The 23,072-nt window shown below is 36.2% G+C and overlaps 1 protein-coding gene across 4 annotated transcripts; it reads right to left on the minus strand.

The window, feature by feature from the left end:
- Positions 1–1,618: 1,618 nt before the first annotated feature.
- On the minus strand, positions 1,619–22,915 carry PAIP1 (poly(A) binding protein interacting protein 1). Of its 4 annotated transcripts, none has more exons than XM_040542091.1 (12): positions 22,579–22,915; positions 21,493–21,674; positions 17,831–17,947; positions 16,482–16,670; positions 14,218–14,330; positions 12,350–12,461; positions 10,908–11,033; positions 7,288–7,394; positions 6,164–6,281; positions 5,931–5,985; positions 5,129–5,222; positions 1,619–3,012 (listed from the first exon to the last, which is right to left on the minus strand). In XM_040542091.1, exons 1-12 carry the CDS (start codon positions 22,778–22,780, stop codon positions 2,919–2,921), a joined length of 1,509 nt encoding a protein of 502 aa, XP_040398025.1. In that variant the 5' UTR covers positions 22,781–22,915; the 3' UTR covers positions 1,619–2,918. The 4 variants fall into 4 exon arrangements, with proteins under 4 accessions (XP_040398025.1, XP_040398024.1, XP_040398029.1 ...); XM_040542090.1 differs by having other exon boundaries at positions 22,570–22,915; XM_040542095.1 differs by lacking the exon at positions 17,831–17,947 and having other exon boundaries at positions 22,579–22,911.
- Positions 22,916–23,072: the final 157 nt, after the last annotated feature.

Here is a 23,072-nt window from a genome sequence, read left to right on the forward strand (position 1 = left end):
TCTGTAGTGCTACAATTACACTTAAAACCAATATTCAAAAAACCTACTGATAATGTTTTTCCTAATAAAAAAGAAGGTTAGTAGCAAAAGTTCTTAGCAGATGTGAAAAGAAATTACTGAGTAAAGGTTTCTGAATATGTAACTCATTCAAAAGCAAACAGAATGCAAAGTGACCCATCTTTCAGCCCAGCATGAAGTGACTTCAAGCAGTGAAATTTTCTCATATTAAACATTTAATTCACAATTGATTTCTCAAGAGTGGCAAATATTGTGCATACTTTTCATGATGTGTGAAACTGCTTAGTCACATGCATTAACTCAGATGCAAAGAATCTTTCTTTGAAGAACTAGTGCTTAAAAAGTTAGCTTAACTTCTCCCCTGAAGTTTAATTTCCCTGCTTCTGTGACTTCATTGGCTTGCCATTATGAAGAAAAAAATAATAAGAAAATATCTTTTCAAAGGCTTTTTCATCAGAACAGTAAATGAAAAGCACCATTGCACAGTGCACTATTAATTTGAAAATCCTAAAGTGTAGTTGAAATCATCCTTAAACCCCCACAGACGCATCTCTATGATACACAGAAGAGCTACTGGCAGTTAAAAGTGGGCAGACAAGCAGCAAAAAGTGATTGTTACAATACAAAAGCTGCTTCATTCATTTGCTCCCTCATCTCATCCCATCCTCACTAATTTGTATTAGTCTCCTGTGAGATTTAAGACAAATAGGGAAGATGGTTAAAATGTTTAAGGCAAACATGATCTTGTTTTTCCTTAATCAGTAGAGGAGAGTTAAAACCATTTTCTCCTTACTGCAATACAAGTCTATAGCTCTTACAAATGTTCATGTGTGCATAGAACACCAACTTCTCCACTGTTTTGAATTAACATCCCAATGCAGAGCTTTCAATATTTTTGCTGGAAAAATAGGAAAAGCCTGTTTTGCAAATCTTGATCTGAATTGCTTAAAATATACAATTCCTAATTCGAACATTTTTATACAAGATGACTTACAATATTTCTTTCTTACATCTACATCTAAGATTAACTGTCCCCAAAAGCTGACAGGATGTATCATCTAGATACATCTAGAGTCAGACTGTTACTTTTGATAGAAAGACACTAAACAAGAAATGTAAAACTAAACATAAAAGGCAGAGCCCCTTGAAGACACTATTAACTTACTATCATGCACAGGTGAATCCTTGTTCCGTGGTCATACTATTGAGATTTTCCATTTTCAGCAATCTGTTTTCTACAAGACATTTACTTCTGAAGTAACGAGGAAGACTGACCTACATTTGAATTAAAAATTTTGTAAGAAAATTATGCACAACTTAAAGTCAGAGAATGTGTCTGTGTGAAGTATCTATCTGAAAACTATTTATACTTTTCTTGTTTCTGGATTTTCATCCAGGCTTTGAAGTGCTAATATAAATCTTATGACTAGTATTGTCATTTTATGGATTTTGTGTGTCCAATCTATATTAAAAGATAATCTTCTCTGTATCTGTGTACTTTAAAGAAAAAAGGAGTGTTAGGGGTAGGAAAATGAGCAGATGAATGGACCAAAAACTTCAAAAAAAAAGGCAAGACAATGAAAATATACCAAAGGAAACAAAGCTAGTTAAATTTTATTTTCCAAAAACTCCAACCTGAATGAATGTTAAATAAACATCCAGAAAACAGTCAGTGCTCACTGTATTAGCAGACACAAGTTATTTAACCAAACGTATTACAGTGAAATATTAACAGAATTATTTACATGCATATTTACAACATGTTCTTTACAGTAGCTACTTTTTGGGATTTTTATTTTTTTTATTTTATTTTTTGCAAGGGGTTCTACTTAGTCTAACCAGTAACAGACAACAGGAAACAGTACAACTGAGTTTGGCAACACCAACAACAATGGAATATCCTAGGGACACTAACATGATTATATTGGGTCAAAAAAGAGCAGTTGGCTTCAGAATGTTAACATATGTGAAATATATGAATGTATTCAAACTACAAAATCAGGACAAATTATACAAAATAATTAGAAGAATGGAAAAAGTTACAAGGGTTGTCAGAAGGTTAGACATGTTAGATACATTCAAAAATATATTGAGCACTGCACATACTTTTGAGGAGCATGAGTTAAACGGTAATTATATTCATGTAATCTTGAAGAACACAGCAAGTTATTTAAAAGGATCATTTTTGCATGTAAAAGTAGAAAATAAGCTTATCTGAACCAAATGTCTTGAAAGCACCTGACTTTCAAAATACTGCTTGCTTTTCCACAATATCAACATATCACATGTTTATTCCAGGAAAAAATGTCCAGACCTCACCCCTACAGGTCTGGGGAGAGGAAGAAGAAAAAAAAACAAACCACAAAATAACCCACACAATACAAAACCTTAACAAACCAATTCTCATGATCTACAGAACAGGTAAGCCATATTTGGACCATACTCTCCTTAGCAAAAAAAAAAAAAAAAAAAAGATAGCTTGTATATGGCAAAAAGGATGAATAATTCCTAATGTATACTAGAATAAGCAAGCAAGCAATTAAAGTTAGATCACGTTATTCTTCCCCTTTCTCCCAAAAAGGGAAATATGGGACAAATCCCCTTTAGTTAAATTTTAATTTCCATTATGACACTTTTTAAGTCAATTTTTATTGCAGCCAAAACATTGTTCATATACCTGTACATAAAATAAACTATGATATATACACAACATTTTAAGATACAGGACATAAGTTTACAATTTTTGGCAGATTCTGTTTAACAAAATGGAAATTGTGTATCTTTAGTACTTGGAGAAACTCAACTTCCTTATTTTGGTACAAATGTTACAAGTTTTATATCCCCATGTATTCTAAACATGCCTAAACTGCTTTAATAAACTAATATTTATGTTTAACGTCTCACTGTTTTCTCTCATGTTCCGATTCTAGACAGAATTTTTCATATGCTTCTTCAATTTCTGGATCCATCTCATCATCAGTGTCATCAAAATACCTACAAAAAAACACACAAAAATAAGATTAAGTACATACTTTCAGCAACAGTAAATAGGTGATGTATTGACGTAGATGAGAAATATAAAGCAGACCTTTATAAATAGTAGTTAACTATTGACTAGAAGAGGGTGAAGAGGGAAAAACAAAATCATGGCTACAAAAAGAACCCAAGATCGCAAAGCACAGGCCATGTACAAATCACAATAATGTTTGTCACCATTTTAGACAGTCTAATGCTCTCCAGCAGTTAAGAGTTTTTTAGATGACAGAAAAAGCAACAGTGCAATGCAAAGCAACTTCTTTCCAAAACTTAATGATGTTTTCGCACTGATTTTTTTTTTATGCAGAAAGCATAATTAGCATAATTTTTGGTTAGTCATCATCCTAGTTCAAATACAGGATCAACCATCTTGGTCGCACATGAGTCAGAAAAAAATATGTTATCCTATCTGTTGATACTCAGAAGAAGGCAACCTTAATTCATCCCCCTTTTGCATCTGCATTATAATGCCTCCTATTATATGGCAACCAGTCTATTTAAAAAAAAAAAGATCTCTTATATTACATTTAAGACCAGAGAAAAGGCTAAATCCTGTTAACAATAATCAGTACTGCACAGAGGGGAGACTACCAAAGAGTTTCAAAATAAAGCTGAGATGTGATGGGGATCACGTAACAGCTTTGCTCCTTCCCACAGCTACTGGGAAGTAACTTGCACGTCACTTTTTTCCCTGTAGGTCCAACTGGTGTCTTCACCACTATAAATGAGGACAATGGAGTTGTAGCTAGAACATGATAGGGTATGTAATTCTAAACACCCTTATAAAGAAAAAAATAGTCAGCAGCTATTGACCCTCAATAAGTGTGCCTTTGTTTCAGGTGCCCAAATTATCTTCAGTGCCTGTGTTCCAAACAAGGGAATTAGCATGATTTATCTGCACTGAGGCCATAATTGTTTCACACAAAACTTCAGTAAGTGCCAAAAAAAAAGTATAATTAAGGAAATTATTTTTTTCTTGAGCATTGTGCATTAAATAAGTAGTTAAGATATTTATTTGTTCCTCCTCACTTGCAGGAGTGTAGACTTGCAAAGGGACTTGACACAGAACCCTTTTCCCTGATGACAGCCACAAGAAATAGCTGACAAAGGATCAGGACACATTTGGCTAAGCTTTTCTTAAGCTTTCAACAAGGGTTCCACAGTCACTTTGCAGGAAGGCTGACTGTCTTCCACAGGCCACTCTTCAAATACTCTTTTTTCTTTTTTTTTAAAATGCTGTCTGTTTCCATTTTGCACTTAACTTGGTCTCCTAAGCACAACAGTTCAAATGGGTATTTTTTCGTCAATATGAGCCTGTTGATTCCTCATGACATCTCTAATTTACCCTCCACAGCTTCTGCAGCTAGCCTCAGCTAGCAGCCATCTTAGTCTTCTAATTTACTAACAAAAATATTGATCCAGGTCAGCACTGTTAGCACACACAACAACACTGAAAATACTTTTAGATATCAAATCCTATTGTGAAAGTCCTCCTTTAACCAGAAGAATAAAAAACTCAGAACAATTTACTTTAGACCACATTCCTCCTACTGGTTTAAATTTTAAATTCTTATAAACCAGTGTTAGAAAATCAGACCGTATTCCCATCTACTATTTCTCCCTTTGCTATTAGGTTGCTTTTCTTGGTCTGCAAAAATACTAAACAGCCATTTCATGGGGGAATGCTATTTATCCTAAGGAGAAAAATTTAGCAGCTTCCCCTTTGAAAATTTTGTGGTCATCTCTAGGTAGGATATATAGTCATCAATCAACTGAATACAGGTTGCCTCATTTTCTGATACTTGAAGCTCTGTTGCTGCATTCTGCTTGCAATATTCTTTTCTACATTAAAAAATTTGTACCTGTGTGGAAATGCTAAAATTTCATTACCTGTTGAATAAAAATTTATTACAAACTTGTATGATAACAACGTACACCTTAACAAACATTTAATTTCTACTGTAGGGCTAAACAATTATATTATTATGGTTTCATTTTTGTCAGGATTGCATTCTTAAGTTTGCAGAAAAAATAACTAGTATCTAAAAACTTATCACTCTGAAAGAAAACATACAGATAGTCAGCTCCTGGTAAATCTGTTCCATTTTCTTCATTATCTGGGCAGAAATCTTCTCTTTCAAGCAGCTCTTGGTATTTTTCTTGGTAATCTGGCATAGTAAAAATGAGACTGAGTAGTATATATAATAGGGATAGTCCTCTAAATTAACATTGATCTATACAGTCTGAAAGTAGCCTACGTAATGAAACCATAAAAGGCATAAAACATAATACAGAAAAACCTACTACTATAGTGTTTTTTCAGGACATCAACCAACCTTTAAGAATAAGAAAGATACCTATGATACCACAGAACTGCAAAGGTAGTCACAGATATCTTCATTTGAAACATCATGCCATGTTGTGCCCAGATGACAGAAACCAAAAAAAGAAACAAACCCTTCTGCTTGTTACTAAGGAACATGGTTTAGTGATGCTACTTGGTAGGCCAGGCTGACTGTTGGACATGATCTGGAAGTTTTTTTCCAGCCTAATTATGACTCTATGTTTCTAACAACGGACAAAAGACAACTTGAAGTTTTATGGGCTTGTGGATAGACCAAGTGCTGAGGACTATGGCACAAATTCTTCTACATGAACTGTATGAACTCAAATACATATCCTCCATTTCAAACATTTACATTCTTCAACCCTGAGTAAGGCATGCGTTGCACACTTAAGCCAGAAATTCATACGTTATTTTGTCTTTTAAATTGCACGAGTTTCAGACATTTTACAAACAACTTCAGATATACTTCAGAAGGGCATAAATTAATTATAATTTTTTAAAGAAGATATATATTAAGCTTGTGATGTACCTGGATCAGCAGCAGTGAAAGGAATGCCATCAGAAGTGTAAAATGTTGGCTCATTCTAAGAACAAAAGTTATACAGTAAATTGTATGCATTCAGAGAAGCAGCTTTTTGTAGTTTTCAGCAATATGAAATATACTACAGATACGTTTTCAGCAAAATATGTTTTCAGCAATATTGATGTCTACGGATCAAATTAAATTAACATTAAAGAACCAAAGTGTCAGTACTTTCTTACCATAAAATAGTTTGGGTCATTTTCAGGGGTAGCTTCTGTATGTGAAGAAGTTCCAAGAACTCTTCCCCAGTTACTTGAGCGCAATTCTACTAGTTTCAGAAGCATACGTTTCACATCTCTAAAATAAAGGGAAGCAGTACAGAAGTTAGAATGTTTTTCTGATAAGCAATAAAATGGCTTCTCTTATCCTACAAATTCTAGACAGTTACATCATAGAAAATGATGTCCCCAAAAGGGACAAAATACTTGGTCCAGTCTGCAGGTAATTTTGAGTTAATTTTGAGTCTTTTTTCTGCAAGTCCAGATGCTCCATGTGTCAATTATGAAATACTCACACTCCACTTCCTCTGTGTTGATGTAGGGAGTCCATATGAAATAGAAACAGCTCTAGTTTTTATCAAGATACCAAGTCTGCAGCACAACTTGAGCAACAAATCCTTTTCTTATAAAAGGATAGTAGTGGGGAATACAGGAAGAGGGGGGTGATATTCAAACATCTAATTTATAGTCCTAACTTTAGCTCTCTGAATCACATTGAATTTCTGTAGTCAACAAGCAAACTAATCTCTCCAATACATTAGATATCACCTATTTTTCCCTAAAATAAGAGAAATTGTTTTCTTCTTCTAAGGACATCCATGGAGAAGAGTTCTCATTCAGAAAGGTGAAAAAAAATTTTCAGTTGTTTCCTCTACTTTTTGCAACCAGTAGTAAGACCCTACCAAAACGGCATGTTCTTCAGAAAAAAAAGAATTCTATTTCACTCCTACAATTACAGCAATTTAAATACCATATTTAAAAATGTTTAATTCTGATTTAAAAGTATAAACTAGGAGACATCACAGCTATTATATTTACACTTGCTCTGAGAGCCTAAAGCACTTACTGGAGATTAAGATCTAAAGGTCATTAATCACCTCTGTTGAGACAAAAAACAAAACCAAAACAAAATAAACAAAAAACACCCTTAGTTGAAAAAATATTACTTATTAGATGCAAAGTGATACTTACATCACTTTTTGTGAATATAAGTTTTTTAGGCTGGTAAAAGTGTGTTTTGGACATGTTCAGTATTCTTTATTTTTTTAAAGTATTCTAAACGTGTAACAAATTTATCTTCTCACCTGCTACAGTTTGCATCCAACACAACATTTTCAATTCGCTGAATCACTTCATTCATGTCATCCTTTCCTTTTTCTTTCCAGGCATCTTCTAAAACTGAGCCTGTTAACTAAAGACAAGGGATGAGCACTTTTTTTTTTTTAAAAAAAAGCAAATCACGGAAAAAATTAACAAGTTGTTACAAAAACTCCTATGTTGACAATTTGTAACATGCAAGATTGTCCAATTATCTGAAGGTTGAACCTGCCAATCTTCTAAATCTTCTTACTAAATAGAATAAAATTGACCTTGTTAAATAATCTGTTTAAGACTATGTACAGTAAGGTAGCTCTATGTCCAATGCTTATGTTACCTAAAAGTCCACAGCCAATTCCCTCCTGTCTGTCTTTAAACCAGAATTTGAAATAACTCTTCAATGATTTAGTTACACTGCGAACCAGTCATATTAGAACAAAACACGTGTTTTTTTTCTTCATTTTTTCCTCCAAACAGAGAAAACTCTTCTCCCAAGAGACCTGGGTCTGTTCAGCCTTGAGAAAAGACGACTAAGAGGGGATCTTATCAATGTTTATAAATACCTGAAGTGTGGGAGACAGAGGGATTTGGCCAACCTCTTTTCAGTGGTTTGTGGGGACAGGACAAGGGGCAATGGCCACAAGATGGAGCACAGAAAGTTCCGCACCAACATGCGGAAGAACTTCTTCACAGTGAGGGTGAGAGAGCACTGGAACAGGCTGCCCGGGGACGTTGTGGAGTCTCCTTCTCTGGAGATATTCAAGGCCCGTCTGGACGCCTACCTGGGCAACCTGCTCTAGGGAACCTGCTTTGGCAGGGGGGTTGGACCTGATGATTCCTTGAGGTCCCTTCCAGCCACCACAATTCTCTGATTCTGCGATTAACATTGCAGTGACTTCATGTAGAAAATCATTACATCTCATCACCTCTCTGAAGTCAGACGTCAGTGGAGATGGAGATTGCATGTGACCATACTGTTACCTGGGTCACAACACAGAAATACGGCAGCATTTTGAATCCTGCTCAAAAGGATTAACAGCATTTGTCAGATCTTAATTGCTCTAAGTGCATGCTCTGCACTACATTTTGTATATTATGAAAAATGAGACCATATTTTTGCAGGTAATACCACTAGTTTACCTGAGAACAACAAACAGATTAGTAATCTTTTGAAACACCTCAATCAACATAGCTATCATCAAACATGGCAGAGAGTTTCATCTATATGTATATAAGAGGAGGCAAGAATCATCTAACCAGACTAACCTGAACTTTAATACTTAAAATCTGTGAGGCCTGAAACTGCTGCTGAGAGCACTTTAGCAGCAGACAATCTAAAACTGCTGTGGATGAAAAGACTTTTCTGTAAGAACTGGCACTTCACTGCCCAACATCTGCACAGTAAGAGTAATGAGTTAAACCATGAAGAATTAGTTTGCTACTATTGTCAAAGTTAATAGCAATTTCTGATCTACTCAGTATAAGTATCACAATCCAAAATGCTTGGAATGGCATCTCATCATACAAGTGAATAAAATGTAACAGAAAATCAAGTATCTTAGCTCTTATTTCATATTCCCAGATTTCTATAAGGGTCCTGCCTTGATCCTAGATAACAGTACCAAAAAAGTTTAATATAAAAAAACCACCGCACTGCAAAGCAAACAGGTAAAAAACTCCGGTATCCACCGCTATTCCAGGGAAGAGGTGAAGTGGTGGTTTAAAACCCTGAAGGTATTTAAGAGACATGCAAACGTGATACTTAGCGACACGGTTTAGTGGTAGACTTTGTGTCTACCGCTTAGGGTTGCATTCATGGTTGGATGTGATGGTCTTAAGGGCATTTTCCAACCTAAATGATTCTATATGAAGAAGAAAATATATCAGGAAAAATATATTACTTCTGTAGCGACACACAGAACATAAGTATCAGCTGCAGGAGTGAATGTACTCAATAAACACAGCCTCATACTTGCTATGAAGCAACCAGCTTGAACATCCAAACTTTGTTTCAATGTTTTCAACATTCAAACTTTTGTTTCAAGGAAGATATAAAAGCTCTCTTCCCTATTCACGGTATTAAAAGAAGCCAGAAGAACTGGAATTTAAGAGAAGAATCTGAAAAACCATAGAGTGGGAGGACAGGGGAGGAACGAGGAAAAAGAAACAAACCAGCACCAAAAACACGGAAACAAAATTCTGGAAAAGGAGTTTATATTTTGACCTTCATTCCCAAAATAAACTGTGTTTTCCCAAGTATAAATATTACTAAGGCTCGTGAAAACAAGTTTCTCCCTGTATAGTTTTTTTTTTTTTTTTTCTTTTCAGGAAAAGTAAAACTAACGACAAAAGAAACTTTTTGTTCATCATGAAAGAAAAATACCTATTTATACTGTGGTAATGATGCAAATAACACAGTAGGAAGTGATTGATACAAAGAACCTTTTGCTGCAAAGAACTTTTGAAAGTGATACACCCTAACTTCTCAGCATCTTTCAAACCAGAAAATATACCCCAAAGCTCGCAATTCATTCAAGTTGGTTACTGTTTTCTCCTACAACAGAAGTTGAAAAAGGAGAGCTGAAAGGATTACTTGCTCCTTTGCTTCAGTTCCATTGCTACTGTATACGGCCTCACACTTTACTTTTGCAGTAGTACTTCACTTTTTTGTTTGTTCAAGTTCGCAGTGAAAAAAGTAATTGTGTTACTAATAATGTAGAGCATAAAATCCCACAAACATTTCCTCTGTTGCAGCTTTGTCTCCCCTACCACTACCAAAAGTAAGACAGTACATCCATCATCTCAAAAAGACATATAATGCTCTACGCATACATTTCCTTATCTAGTATGGCTTTTAAAAGTATTTTTTTCAGTTATCCATTTTCTCTGCCCAACCTTCAAGCACTTTTTTTTCTATTTTAGATAACCAAAATTCTTATCGTTCTAAGACAAAGACTTCCAGAAGACACGTCGCCTGCACTTTGTGTGTTACAGAAGCGCATCCCACTGACTTTATGCACTGCTCATTTCTGGTTTGAGGCACTCAGTTAAAGCATTACCAGTGCATGGAAGAATATGACAACAGGGACATTCAAGAATGACAGCTGCTTAACTCTAATAATGTTCATGCTGACTAAGAAAAGAAACTACCCTCTCTCTTTTTACCTTACCAATTCTGAATTTCTAATTACCCACTATTAGAAACCTCTCTTTATCACGTTATTTAAGGACAGCTAATAACGACACACTACAGCATCAACCTATAAAAAGAACTGTGTGATGTGGCTACCTCTCTTAGCCTGGATCTCATATTTGTGACCACTGTGGTATGTGGCACAAAGAAATAGGCTTTCATGAGATTTTTCCCCTCCCCATTTTTTTTTTTGTTATCCCCCCCACCCCCAATTCACCAGCAGGAACCACTATGACATGACTACATGTGATGCACTGTTTTTAGTTATCCCAGATGAAGAAAAAGCAAAGTAACTTACTATTTGTGTTTAAACTATACCATGATTGACATAATAATTACATAAGTAGTACCAGATTTTCCAACTCAACTACAGAACTTGATTATTTTTTTCTTCTTTTAAAACAACTGTCTCACCTTCAGCAGTTTCACTGCACATATCAAATTATTGTCCACAGGATTGGAGAAAAGTGCATTTAGTAATTCTCGAAGGCCTTCTTGAAGAATTTCTGCTCGTGTTACCTGACCCTTTGTTGCTTTAATCTGCAAAATATCAAAAACCAAAAAATCATAGAATCAAAACAAACAACAAAAACAGTTAAAAGATTCAAGTTTCAGAAATTTAGTCACATTTTTTCTTTTAGATGCTCTATGATTTAGTTGGTGATTAACATAGTTGAACTCTTCAGACGGAAGACCATATCAAGTACTGCAACTATTTAAAACACAGACTGAGTAACATTCTTAGAAATCTGACAAAATCATAACAACGCTCTTCTAGCATTGTGTTTCTTTGTCAATAAATTGCTGAGAATGGCTGCAAAATGCCTGGCAAATAACCTGAATTGTTTTTTTTTTTTCCCCCCCTATTACATTACGCACTCTCTACAGCTGTAGAGTGACTTACTTCTGTAAGGCATATTTATTTTAGAATTACAGAAAATGGATTAAAAATAGAGGATATACTTCACAAAACCAGACAAGCTCCTCTCCTTCCATGCCCTTTAGGAAGCTTCCTTTTTATTTCAGCAAGTGAAAAGTATATTTCAAGGCCCACTTATGTACAAACATGAAAGAGTTGGAGAATTATTTTCTTTCCTCGTGACACAAATTTTTTATAGTGTCCGAATAGATTACAACATTTAAATACTCCAGTCAAAAAAAGTTATTTTTTAAGGATACTACAGAAGCTACTGAATTTATCGAACTCACAGGTATGAGTTGTTTTTTCTTTAATGTACAAAAAAAGTGTATGTATACATCATAGATACAAAAACCTGATCTAAATACAAGATTACATGCTTCATGCATGAGCCAAAGACTCAATTTTAAGAAGAAATCCCATTAAAGGTCTCTATTTTTAATTGCTCATCTTGAAGATTCCCACACCTTCCTCAAGCATCTTATAATACCTCTGATTAGTGGCTAAATATTGAATTACATGGTTTATTGATTTTGATCTGCTTCTGCAAGTTGTAACATTTCTTACATTGGTTAAGTGAAGTAACCTGATGGTTTTGCAAGCCAAAAGAAAATACTAAAAATATCATTCCATTTTTTCCAGCAGAGAAAATATGTGACCAGACACAAATTTTGGAAAAGGTGGTTTATGGTTGGTTCTTTTAGTGAATTCTTATAATTTTCTAAAAATATCTTTTTACATTTCTCTTTTAACGATCTTGTCTATTTTTGCTTATTTGTTTCTTTGATGCACAACTATAATTAAAGTTTTCTCAAGTTCTTTGACTTATTCACCTCTACATTAAAAAAGCAACACCTCAAATGATACTCCATTTCAGTGTTTAGTTAAACACAACAAAAAATTAACAAAGAACCACTTGACACAACTTTCTTCTTACCTCTAGGTTAAGATAAAGTTCAGCTAAGAACAGCACAAAGGCATGAAATTGTTTTCGAGTAGCCTCATCTCCTTTTGCAGCTTCATCTCTGTTTTCAAACTCTGTTCGACACCTGAAAAATTGAAACAAAATCGTATAGTTATCATCTGTAGACATCCCAACACATATAACATGCTACTTATTTAGTAGAATGCTAAGAACGTATGAACTGTGTTAAAATTGTTAAATGCTGAATTCTGGGAAGTATGATTTGTGAAGGAAATGAGAGGGCTTTACAAAGGCTGTGGATTTTGCACTAGGTGAATAAATATGATTACATGATTGTGTTTTCAAGCACTGAGATATATGAGATTTAAAAATACACATATTATAACATGGGTGCAATAAGTTTAACAAAGGTAGCTAAATGTCAACAGAAATAAAGTCATAAATGATATTTTCCCATTTCAGGGTGCTTCCCACATTGCCATAGATGCCTTTACACTTGTGTGATAAATTCTTTATCCAGCAATTTTAAGCAACAGCTGTGCATTATTTAGTTACAAACAAGCATTTAAAAAAAGTGAACACATTTAATAATATAGTTTAAGATAACAGGATAGTTATGTAGTACTTTTAGTCTTCAACAACAGTGTCAAAAATATGCAGGTTTGCATATCAGTTCAAAAACAAAAGGAGAACAAGACAATCTCCCATGTATTCTCAATGCTTATGCAACAGATTAAGAAGTATCTAGGAAACTGAAAAATATAAGGAGTTGAAATACCAAATTTTAAGTAAAGATGTGGGCTTAGAAAGAAAGAGGAGTTTTCTGTATTCGTATGGTTGGCCTTTTTATCTACACCCCAATTCCATCCATATTAGCAGCAAAACAATAACTACCTTAATATTACAGCTTCAGGGTGCTAGAACATTATCTATTGGATTGGCTTTAAAACCAGGAGTCAGGTAATCCAATATTAGCATGGATTTCTTTCATGCTGTTGCTCAAGTAAGAAATGTAGATAACGTGACAAGATAAAAAGTGATAATTTGTAGTGTCATTTGGAGTTAGAAAAGACTCATCTGCTTTGGAACAAGTTAAAAAATAAGCATTTTCAGCTTCTCTGTAGAGTACTGTTCCTGATTAACATAAATTCATTTAGATCATCTTTTAAACTTTGTTTTTTCCTAAACATACACGGACTAAGTGAAACTTTTAAATAAGTCTGAAGCTTATAAAGCCAGAAGTCCTTAAAGGTAAAAGGATAATTTGACTCCTAAAGTAAAGTGTACTACTCCTTCAAATGTAATGCAGTAAGATTTAAAAGGAAATATATCTATTTAAAAAACACTGTATTTTTATCAACTATGAAGCCTTAATCATTAAACTGCAAGCCCTCAAAATTCTAAAAATTGTGGAAATTTACCCTCCTGCATTTTATGTATCTATTTCACATGTGTAAAGTCACTTAGCTGATCAACAAATGAACTTCCCACAGGATCTCCAGCCAGAAAAGTAATTAAAGAAAAAAAAACACAGAATAATGAAGTCTAGCATGAGTCAAAGGACAAGAATATATGTACGTTTAGGATACTTTTGAAGTTGACTAGCTTTGAAATTTACCCTGTAATTTGGTATCAGCCTAACATACTGAGTTCAGAAGAGACTACAGAACCTGAACTGAGCATTATTTTCATATTAAAAAAATAAATATATGTATGTATTCCATATGCAGTACGCACCTGAGGATTTAATAACCCTCATTATAAATTTCCATTTTAAATATGTACTTCCTCTATGCTATGTAATTTAAGAGTTATACATAAAAGAGGAAGACAGGAAATCTCAGGAAGTAATAGGTTTAAAGTGACATGCAGATACTGACCTTTGAAGTAACAACTGTCGGAAGTTCCCACTTTGTGGGCTAATCGTTAGATGGTGAGATAGGTAGTTACACAACCGTGCACCCATGTAGGAAAAATTTGGGACAGATGTGGCCTTCCAAAATAAAAGTGAAAATAATAAATTATTTGTACAAGTAATTATTAGGTTATCAGGAAATATTTTTAAAAGCATTTTAGAAAATGGTGTTTAACAACAGTTAACTAGGTCACTGAAGAGTAGAAGATTAATAACTACTGTTTGTCATGTTAACTTTCATATCTCATGAACACTTTGCTACATGCATTTCGGCACATAAAAGTTTATTATACTGTGATAATGTGGCTTTAAGAAAACAACTGCCATTACACCACGTGTCCTCAACTCTACTTCTCCATTGCAGCCTATACCAAAGAGTGTCTGAAAGTCACTTACAAGCTGTTTATACAGAAGTCAATAGAAGGCATTAAGATGCTTTTTCAAGGACACACACTCTCTCAAAGAGCAGTAAGTGATTAAAACAAAACAAACAAAAAACCCACGTTCATTCAGTCTGAGTGCTATCTATACTAGAATCTATGTTTGGCAGTAGTGGATGCCCAGAGAAAGAATACAAAAACATGACAAGGAAAAATAAATACATAAAAGGATTAGGAAGAATGGGGAAAGTAGATCATTACTCTATATAGACAGCTTGAGATACCTGACACCCAAAAAAAGGGAAAACTACACAGGGCTTTTTTCTTTCATTTTAGCATTTTTCCGTCACAAGTCTAGCATCTGTAAATCTGCACAATTAGGTTAAATTAATATCACTGAGGCAGATGCTTAAAAACACATTGTGGCTATTGCAATTAAAGTTTTATGATAAGCTAGGACTAAGAAGCACAAATACTTGAGCAGAAGCTTAAGACAAAAATAATAAAGCAGACTTGACTGACATTCAAATGCCATCACCTCCTAAAAAACCTAAAACCTCATGTTTTGGATACTAGGACAGCTTTTTTTTTTTTTTTTTTAAATATTGAGCTGAGTTTCACTTTCCACATAAACTGTTGTATTTCAGATTGTTTACACTTAGTGCTTCTCAGTTAAGGAAGGTACAGCCAACCCCAACACTGGACCTGTTTTAAACAGGGAGAGAGAGGAAGAGGTAACATTAAAGATTTGCATTAAATGTTGAGTCAATTTATTTAATGTATACAAAAATTTTTAAGTGGGATAAATTCCTGTTTTTTCTTTCAGTAAAGTTATATTGAATGCTGTAGTCTTTTATCACTATCCTCCACGTATCCAAATAAAGGGAAAATGATGCTGCCAGACACAGTACAGGTTTGGCAGCTGTATGATAATAAGAAACTCAAGACTCTACAGTCCTGTACGATAACCAACCAGTCATGCTGCTTCTACATACCCCAGATTATTTCCACAGTAAAAAAAAAAAAGTTCAGCAAGTACCTGCACTTAAAAGGTGAATAAAAGAGCTGTTCACATCCTTCAAGGAAGAGTTTGAAAGCAACCAACCCAGGAAAGTGAGAGACACCCAATGTAATAAATAGCAAGTGCAAGTGTGACTTCGTTCTGTGCAGCAAGCCCAAAAGACAGAAACAGCAGCTCATTTGCTTAGCAACACAGATTAAGCTGTTCTTTCCAGCGGCTCCCCCAATTAGTACAGAGTTCAGTTTAAGGTCTCTGTCCTCATTTCCGTGGCCATCAATGGGACTGGACCCAGTAACCATCAGACCAGCAATGAAGAACAAAGCCTGCCATTGAAGAAACATTTCCTGAAGGGAGATGTGTACAATAGGTATCTAGCTATGTTTTTTAAATGTCAAGGAGTAAAAGACATCTAAGCATTATGAAGAATATTTTTTGTAGGAAAAAACAAAACCATGGAACTCAGACATGGCTTAAGAGTCGTTTCTATCTGTACTACATAAATACAGCAATTCAAATATAACCCTTTTAATTAGGTGCTACAGTTTCAGTTCTACTATATGACCTGGGAGATTCAAATACACAGCAAAGACCACTGAGATAACTGGTGAAACTTGTCAATGAGGCAAGCTTCCCACAACCGAGCTATCATTTCAATCTGTCAAGCATAATCTTTTGCTGTATGTTTCAGTCTAAAGAGAAAGACAATTCAAACCATTAAAATGCTACATAGGTACAATTATATAACAACTAATAATACCATGTCTATTCTTGGGCACTAGGTAACGAGAGTTATGCTATCCATGGTATAAGACAGAATACATAGGCTACCTGCTGATAGATGAGCTCAACAAGTTCTTGCAAAGCTTCATCGGTAGTAACCCAGCCATTCAGTGTTTCAGCAAACTGTTCTATTTCAGTTTCAAAACAACCTGGTTGCTCAGTGAGGTGGTTTAGGAAGTCTTGTACATATTCTGCCAAAGTCAGATAGCCATCATATCCATCTTCATAGGAAGAATCCTACAGCAGTGAAGAAGCATACCAACATTTAAGAACCTAAGATGAATTTGTTACGCTTACCAGCTCCAGAAGTAACCATACAGCCCTTAGATATGAATAACATCCTGATGCGAATATGAATAACTCCTGATGTTTTGCATGCATACTTCATAGTGATCTTTAGTACACGGTTTACAGACATTTTTAGAGAGCATAAACCTCAATGCATCAGAAAGCTGCTGTAGTCCTATCATCTTAAGAACTAAGTCACAAACTTTTACAGAGATTAGGGTCTCCCAGACAATTATTTATTTTTTTTAAATTAGGAGAATTAAACAGTTTGTCAAACTGAGCGTAAGATTAACTAACTAACTCACGTGTAAGTATACCTGTTACGAATAGAACTACTCAACTGAGATTAAAAACCCTTCATGTGCACACACACTGGGCTGTAGATAAATGAATTGTAGAAGGAAAAAAATGGAAATAGGAAACAAAATGTTTTGCACTTACAGAAAGTGCTAAAGTGCTCCAAAATATGCAGGAGGGAAAGAAATTACAGAAATAACAAATACAGTATAGTGTTCCCATGCTTAAAATTAAGTCAGGAAAATTGATCTTCTGAAGTTAGCACAGCCCATCTTTTAGCAATAGATGAAAGATTACATGACATGAAATAAAATTATTTCAGTGGTATTGCATTGATTCACAGTTATTGAGGTTAAAGTGCAGACAGTAAACACACCTGTTCCCTAAAGAAAGTGGGGGGCTAGCACAATAGCACTTTATCAGTGTTTATGCTCCCAGTGATGGAAGAAAAGACTGCTAATTTTGCCCATTCAAAAGTGAATGTATGTAACACTTTAAAGTTCAGTACTGTTCTAGGATGATTACAATGCAAGTACATGAGAGGAATAGCATAGGAAGCAACATACTTTGTGACATCACTAGAAATAACACATACAAATAATTCACTTTGTCACACTACCCAAGGGATTGTGAGCATCTCATATGACGTTTCAGATGTCCAAGCAGGAGCCTGATTCAAGACATGAGGGTAACAGTCAGGACATCAGAGTTCTCAACTGCTTGTTATTTAACAATAAAAGAATTTAAAATATATACACTATAATGAAACTTTGACGTAAAGCGGTAAGACTTCCTTTCTTTAGTGGACTTACATATATTATGTTTATCATTCTATTTTCTTTCTCCCCACCCCCCTTAGTGAGCAGATGTCCTTTACTTTCTGGCTTCAAAATGCCACAGTAGAGGAGAGACTGAGAAGCAACATGGACCTGCAAAAGATCAAAGCCCTGTATACGAACTGCGGGGAAATACAGACACACATTGCTAAAAATCAAGTACTGACATTAATTTCAGGACCTGTTAGGAATGTGTGGTAAAAGTGCATAATTTCCAAAATTATTCAGAGACCCCATGTCATAAGGGCATACAACTTAAACTAATGAGGCACACATGAAAATAACAGAAGAGAAACTAGAAAGACATTCTTGTGATGTTTTATTCGGTGGAATATTTGACCAATGGATGACACTGAAGACAATGTTACTTAAAGTTGCACACCAGAAACAGGATAAAAATATGTTTTTAAGGAAAGGGTGGCTAGTTGTTACTATACATAAGGATAAAGCCTTGAACAACTTGACACAAGTTTGCTTTGCTTTAAGCTTGCAATTGGTCTAGATGAACTTGGGAGAGCCTTTCCAACCTTGAGTATTTTATGACTCTAGCAGTTTGGTGCCTAAGGAGCCAGGGAGTAAAAGCTAATAGGCCTCTCTATAACTTGCTAGTATTCTGTTCCTCTAAAAGAAATCGAACAGCCCAGAAAAAAGTACTGTACAAAGTAAAACTAGTTTGTTCCACATGAACATGACATTATTGTTTAACTACTGCAGCTTAGTCACATACAGCCAAACTACCTACTCTGCAAACAAGCTGTTTTGAAATTCTGCAGCCAGGTTGCAGGGAGAGTAATTGCTGCAGCTGGAAAAAGCATCTGCTCGTTCTGTATTAACAACCTGGTGAATGTCACTCTCATTCAGCAGAGAAAGTATCTTCTCATCCTCACTGTAAAGAATTTAGTCTCGGAAAAGAATGTCCTTGTTTTGGAAAGGGTAAATTGGTGTCCCTGTATTCATGCTCCTCCTTGCATTCTGAATTTAAGAGGCTAAACTCAACACCACATTCATCTACTTATATTAAATACACAATTCCAAAAGCAGCCCAAGTTTCAGTAACTATGCTGGGAACAGAATAAACTGAAGGAAAAACGAGTAATTAAAATGTTAATGTATGTTGTTGCTAAATTAGTAATGTTCCATACTTTAAAAACTATATTTAGTTCAGTAACTTCTAGACATAAGTCACTTACATTTCTCATTGGCAGATTTTAAGATTTAACAGAGAATACAGCACCATGCACTGTACCAACTAATGGAAAACAAAGCAAATTCCTCCTGGTTATTTTTAAACAGTAGTTAGCGAACAAAAGGCTATAAGTTTACACATTCATTACAAATTTATGATTCAAAGCCACGAAAGTCAACTAGAAATTTTCCATTAATTTCAATGATTTCTCAGTCAGGCCAACACTGCCTAATCCCTCTCTTTTATGTTTGACAGCTATAGGACTAGACCCTGGATTAGGCACAACAAAAAAGGAAGAGACGCTAACTTGAAAGTTGTTGGTTTGTCTCTTTTCTACTAAGAGTCGGTTCACGAATTTAAAGCCATAACAATTGACAGGCTAAATAGGTACTACCCTCTGATTTACATAACAGTAAAAATCAGAAACTCTATAGAAAAGATGCATGAGCTGCTCTCAGGCTGTTTCAGCTAATGTGCCAAATAACACTTTCCTATACCTGAGAAGTACTCACAACATTTCCACTTAGGAACTTAAGTTACCAATAATTTATCATTGATTTGATTTCTCTTCAGACTTCTTAGGAACAAGCTTTTCCTCCTTCAGATTATATACACTCATCAAGTTTACAATAACATTATTGAAAAACTTAAGTACAAAGAATGCTGTATGTACGAGGCTGCAAATTTTAGTTCATATATGAGGTTAAGTGACACTCTTATGCTTGGCTAAATGAATAAAAACAGCCACTGAGGCTTCTCAGCCTCTAACTGGAAATTATTTGAAGTAGAAAAACAAGGGTTAAAAAAAAAAAGCTTCCAACCTAGAGAACACAAATTTTACTACTGGAACTATGGCATGAGGACATTACGCCCTTCTGATGGATGGAAGGATGTATTGTTTTCATATACCCTGTCCAAAGAACAAGTCTGACATTTCCTACTGGCAATCCAAACCTGTATCTAGTCACCAATTCTACTGCAGACATCCACATCTTCCTATGCTACTGACAGCTGTATACAAACAGAGAATTCCACAGGAATTCTACATTCTACAGGAAATTTGCCAGAATTCTTCAGAATTTCCTGAAATTTCTAATAGGCCTTGGAGCATCTTGACTAGTAATTGACAGTTTTGAGTATGACCTAACTGGAGATGAACTGAATATGGACACATATAGTAATTACAATAATGCACTACCACACGAGGAATTAACAAGTTATTTTTAAAATAATAAACGTTTAATAAATAGCAAAAGCACTGTGTATTTTGTAAGAAAAATGGGAGCTTTTGCATCTAAAAACTCCAGGGAATGTTACAAATGAAAGCTATGAAATACAAAGTTGAAGAAACAGAAGTTTCCTGTAACTTGTTTTGATTCCAATTTAAAACTCATGGTCAAAAATATCACTATTCCATGCCTAGTGTGCACTGATTAAATTAAGGTCCCTGCAACATACCAAATACATCCAAATGAAAGCCTAGGTTTTGCTGGCACTTCAGAGTTATTTTTATTAATAGTTGAGTCACACATATTCATAATATATTCTTACAACATAGCAACGAGGAGCTCCCACATGCTTGTGTGTTTTTGCAAAGCACCTGAAAAGCAACATTCATTGCTGGCCTCTGGAGCTTGTAATTACATGTATGCAAATGTATACCATTCTAAATGGCATTTTTTAATCTTGAAACTGAAACCCAGTATTTACAGAGAACATGTAACGTACTGGGGCAAAGTAATAATTATTCATTCAACATGAAGCATGTTCATGTTGGCTTTTTTTTTTTTTTTTTACAGTTGTATATTGGCATGGGCTTGCATTACCCAGGACAGTAATTTTATTCAGCAAGCCAGCAAAGCTGTTAACATCAGATAACATGATTTTACTGGCAAGAAGGAAAAAAAAAATAAAAAAAATCAAACACTACACTTAAGATTCAAATCAATTATTTTTGTTTTAGTTATTCAAAATCTAGTTGTTTCAGTGCAATTGTTTATTATCATTTGATTCTATTTGTAGAAGTGCAAGTATATTTGTAAAAGCTTAAGTTGAAGCTTCTCTTCCGACACATACTTCAAAATCCTGAGAAATCAGTACAAAAACGCAGCCAAGCCTTTACTTAAAATACATTGTAGATGTAAACGCAGCAGAGTCAGTCTCCAAAAAGATTGCTTATTCGGATGTTGCTGAAGTCAATGCTTGGAGTAATCAACAAGGAATGTGGTTATCTGTAGCGAGCTTTAGCAAAACATCCCACACTAAATACTCTCAGGGTCACCATAATATTCACCCCACTATCACTTAATTTTCTAGCTTTATCTCTAGAGGCTATTGTCTGAATCTTTTGAATTTCTTAGGGAGCATTTAAGATAACAAAACCTTGAGAATACATTGTTAAATTGAAAATAAGTAAATTAGAATATACTAAGAAGAAAAGATAAACACTTACTGCAAAGTTCTGACTGAAGTTCTGGTTGTATCCTGATGGATAGAACTCAGGTGCTTTAACCGACAGCTTTGATACTACCACAGGAGCCACAGCCACCTGAGGTTTAGCCATTTCTGGTCCGGAATCAGGAACTGAAGCTTTATCCTGTGATCCAGATGGAATTATTGTCTGTTGCAGGTGGTCTGAAAAGTGTTTATTAACAGCCTTTCTTAGACATTGTTTAATTGGTATGCATTCTCACAGAGTACATAAGGAATACGTATTTTTTCAACATTAATCACAGTATATAATTTCAAACATACCTTGTATTATTTAGACGCCATTTTAGTTGATTTTCTTAAACATGAATAGTTTTCACTTTTGGAAACTCTAGACTCCTTTCCTTTCCACATTATAGAAAGTGAACAAATGTTCGTGTGGAAGTGATGGAAGAGAGAAAGAGATGAGAAAGAGGAAGAGAGGAGGAGAGGAGAGAAAGAGGAGAAAGAGAGACCGCCTCCAACACATTTTCTAAGTGAGCTAACCCGAGTAGTAAATCAATGGTTTCCTTGCTTGTTTTTCATAAAGGTTTTTCATAATTTTAAATGCAAAAGCAATATTTTAAAGGTCAATAAATAGCAGACACCACTAATTTTAATATACTCCCCAAAGACACCTAGCTATTGTCCATCTAGTACATAATTTGCCGAAAAAAAAATCAACGAAACCGTGTTTTTAAACCACGTTTTGCACATTTTCTAAAGATAGATTAAAGTCTTTATAGATCAGCTCGTAAGTTTATTGACAAGGGACCCCGACATGTACCCAAAAAAAACCCAAGCCTGCCGACAAACACGGCTCTGCGCTACCGCAGGCTGGTGTTTACGCGCTGGCAACCCTCTAGGCCGGATCCAGGGGATCTCCAGCACGGGGAGGGCTGGGCCCAGCCGCGGCCGGATTACCACACGAACAGAACGCTCCGGGAGGGAGGGAAGCGCCGACGGGGCCGCAGACACACACACACGACCACCGCCCGCGGAGCCGAGGGGGGCCGCGGCCGGGAGGGGGGGGGGAGGTGGAGGTAGGGGGGAGCCCTACCTGCGTTACCTGCGCCTCCGCTGCCCGGCGGCGCCGTCTTGGGAGGCCGCAGGCCCTCCTGCTGCGGGGGGCCGTCCGTTTTGTTCTGCGGCGCCTCGGCCGCCTCCGAGCCGGGGGAGCCGTCGCTCCCGGGGCAGGCCGCGCCGCCGCCGTCCGCCGCGCCTCCGCGGCCCCGACCAGCGCCCGGAGTGCGGTCGAATTGATCCGCCATGCTGGGGCCGGGACGGCTCCGAGCGGTCGCGGGAGGGAGGCCGGGAGGCAGCGAGGCCGGGAGGCAGGCAGGGAAGGAGGGAGGGAGGAGGCGGCCAAGTCCCGCCTGACCGCAGCCTCAGCCTCCACTTTCTGTTTGAGCCCCGCACGCAGCGCCCCCTGACGGCTGCCCGCCCGCCCGTCGCCATGGCAACGCCGGCGCTGCCGTGGCCTAGCCCCGCCTCGGCCCGGCCCGGCCCGGCAGCGGGCCGCCCTCCTCCGCCGGCGGCGTCGTGCCACGGGCGGCCTTCCCA

The sequence above is a fragment of the Cygnus olor genome, chromosome Z (assembly GCF_009769625.2).
Source record: "Cygnus olor isolate bCygOlo1 chromosome Z, bCygOlo1.pri.v2, whole genome shotgun sequence".
NCBI classification, from domain to species: domain Eukaryota; kingdom Metazoa; phylum Chordata; class Aves; order Anseriformes; family Anatidae; genus Cygnus; species Cygnus olor.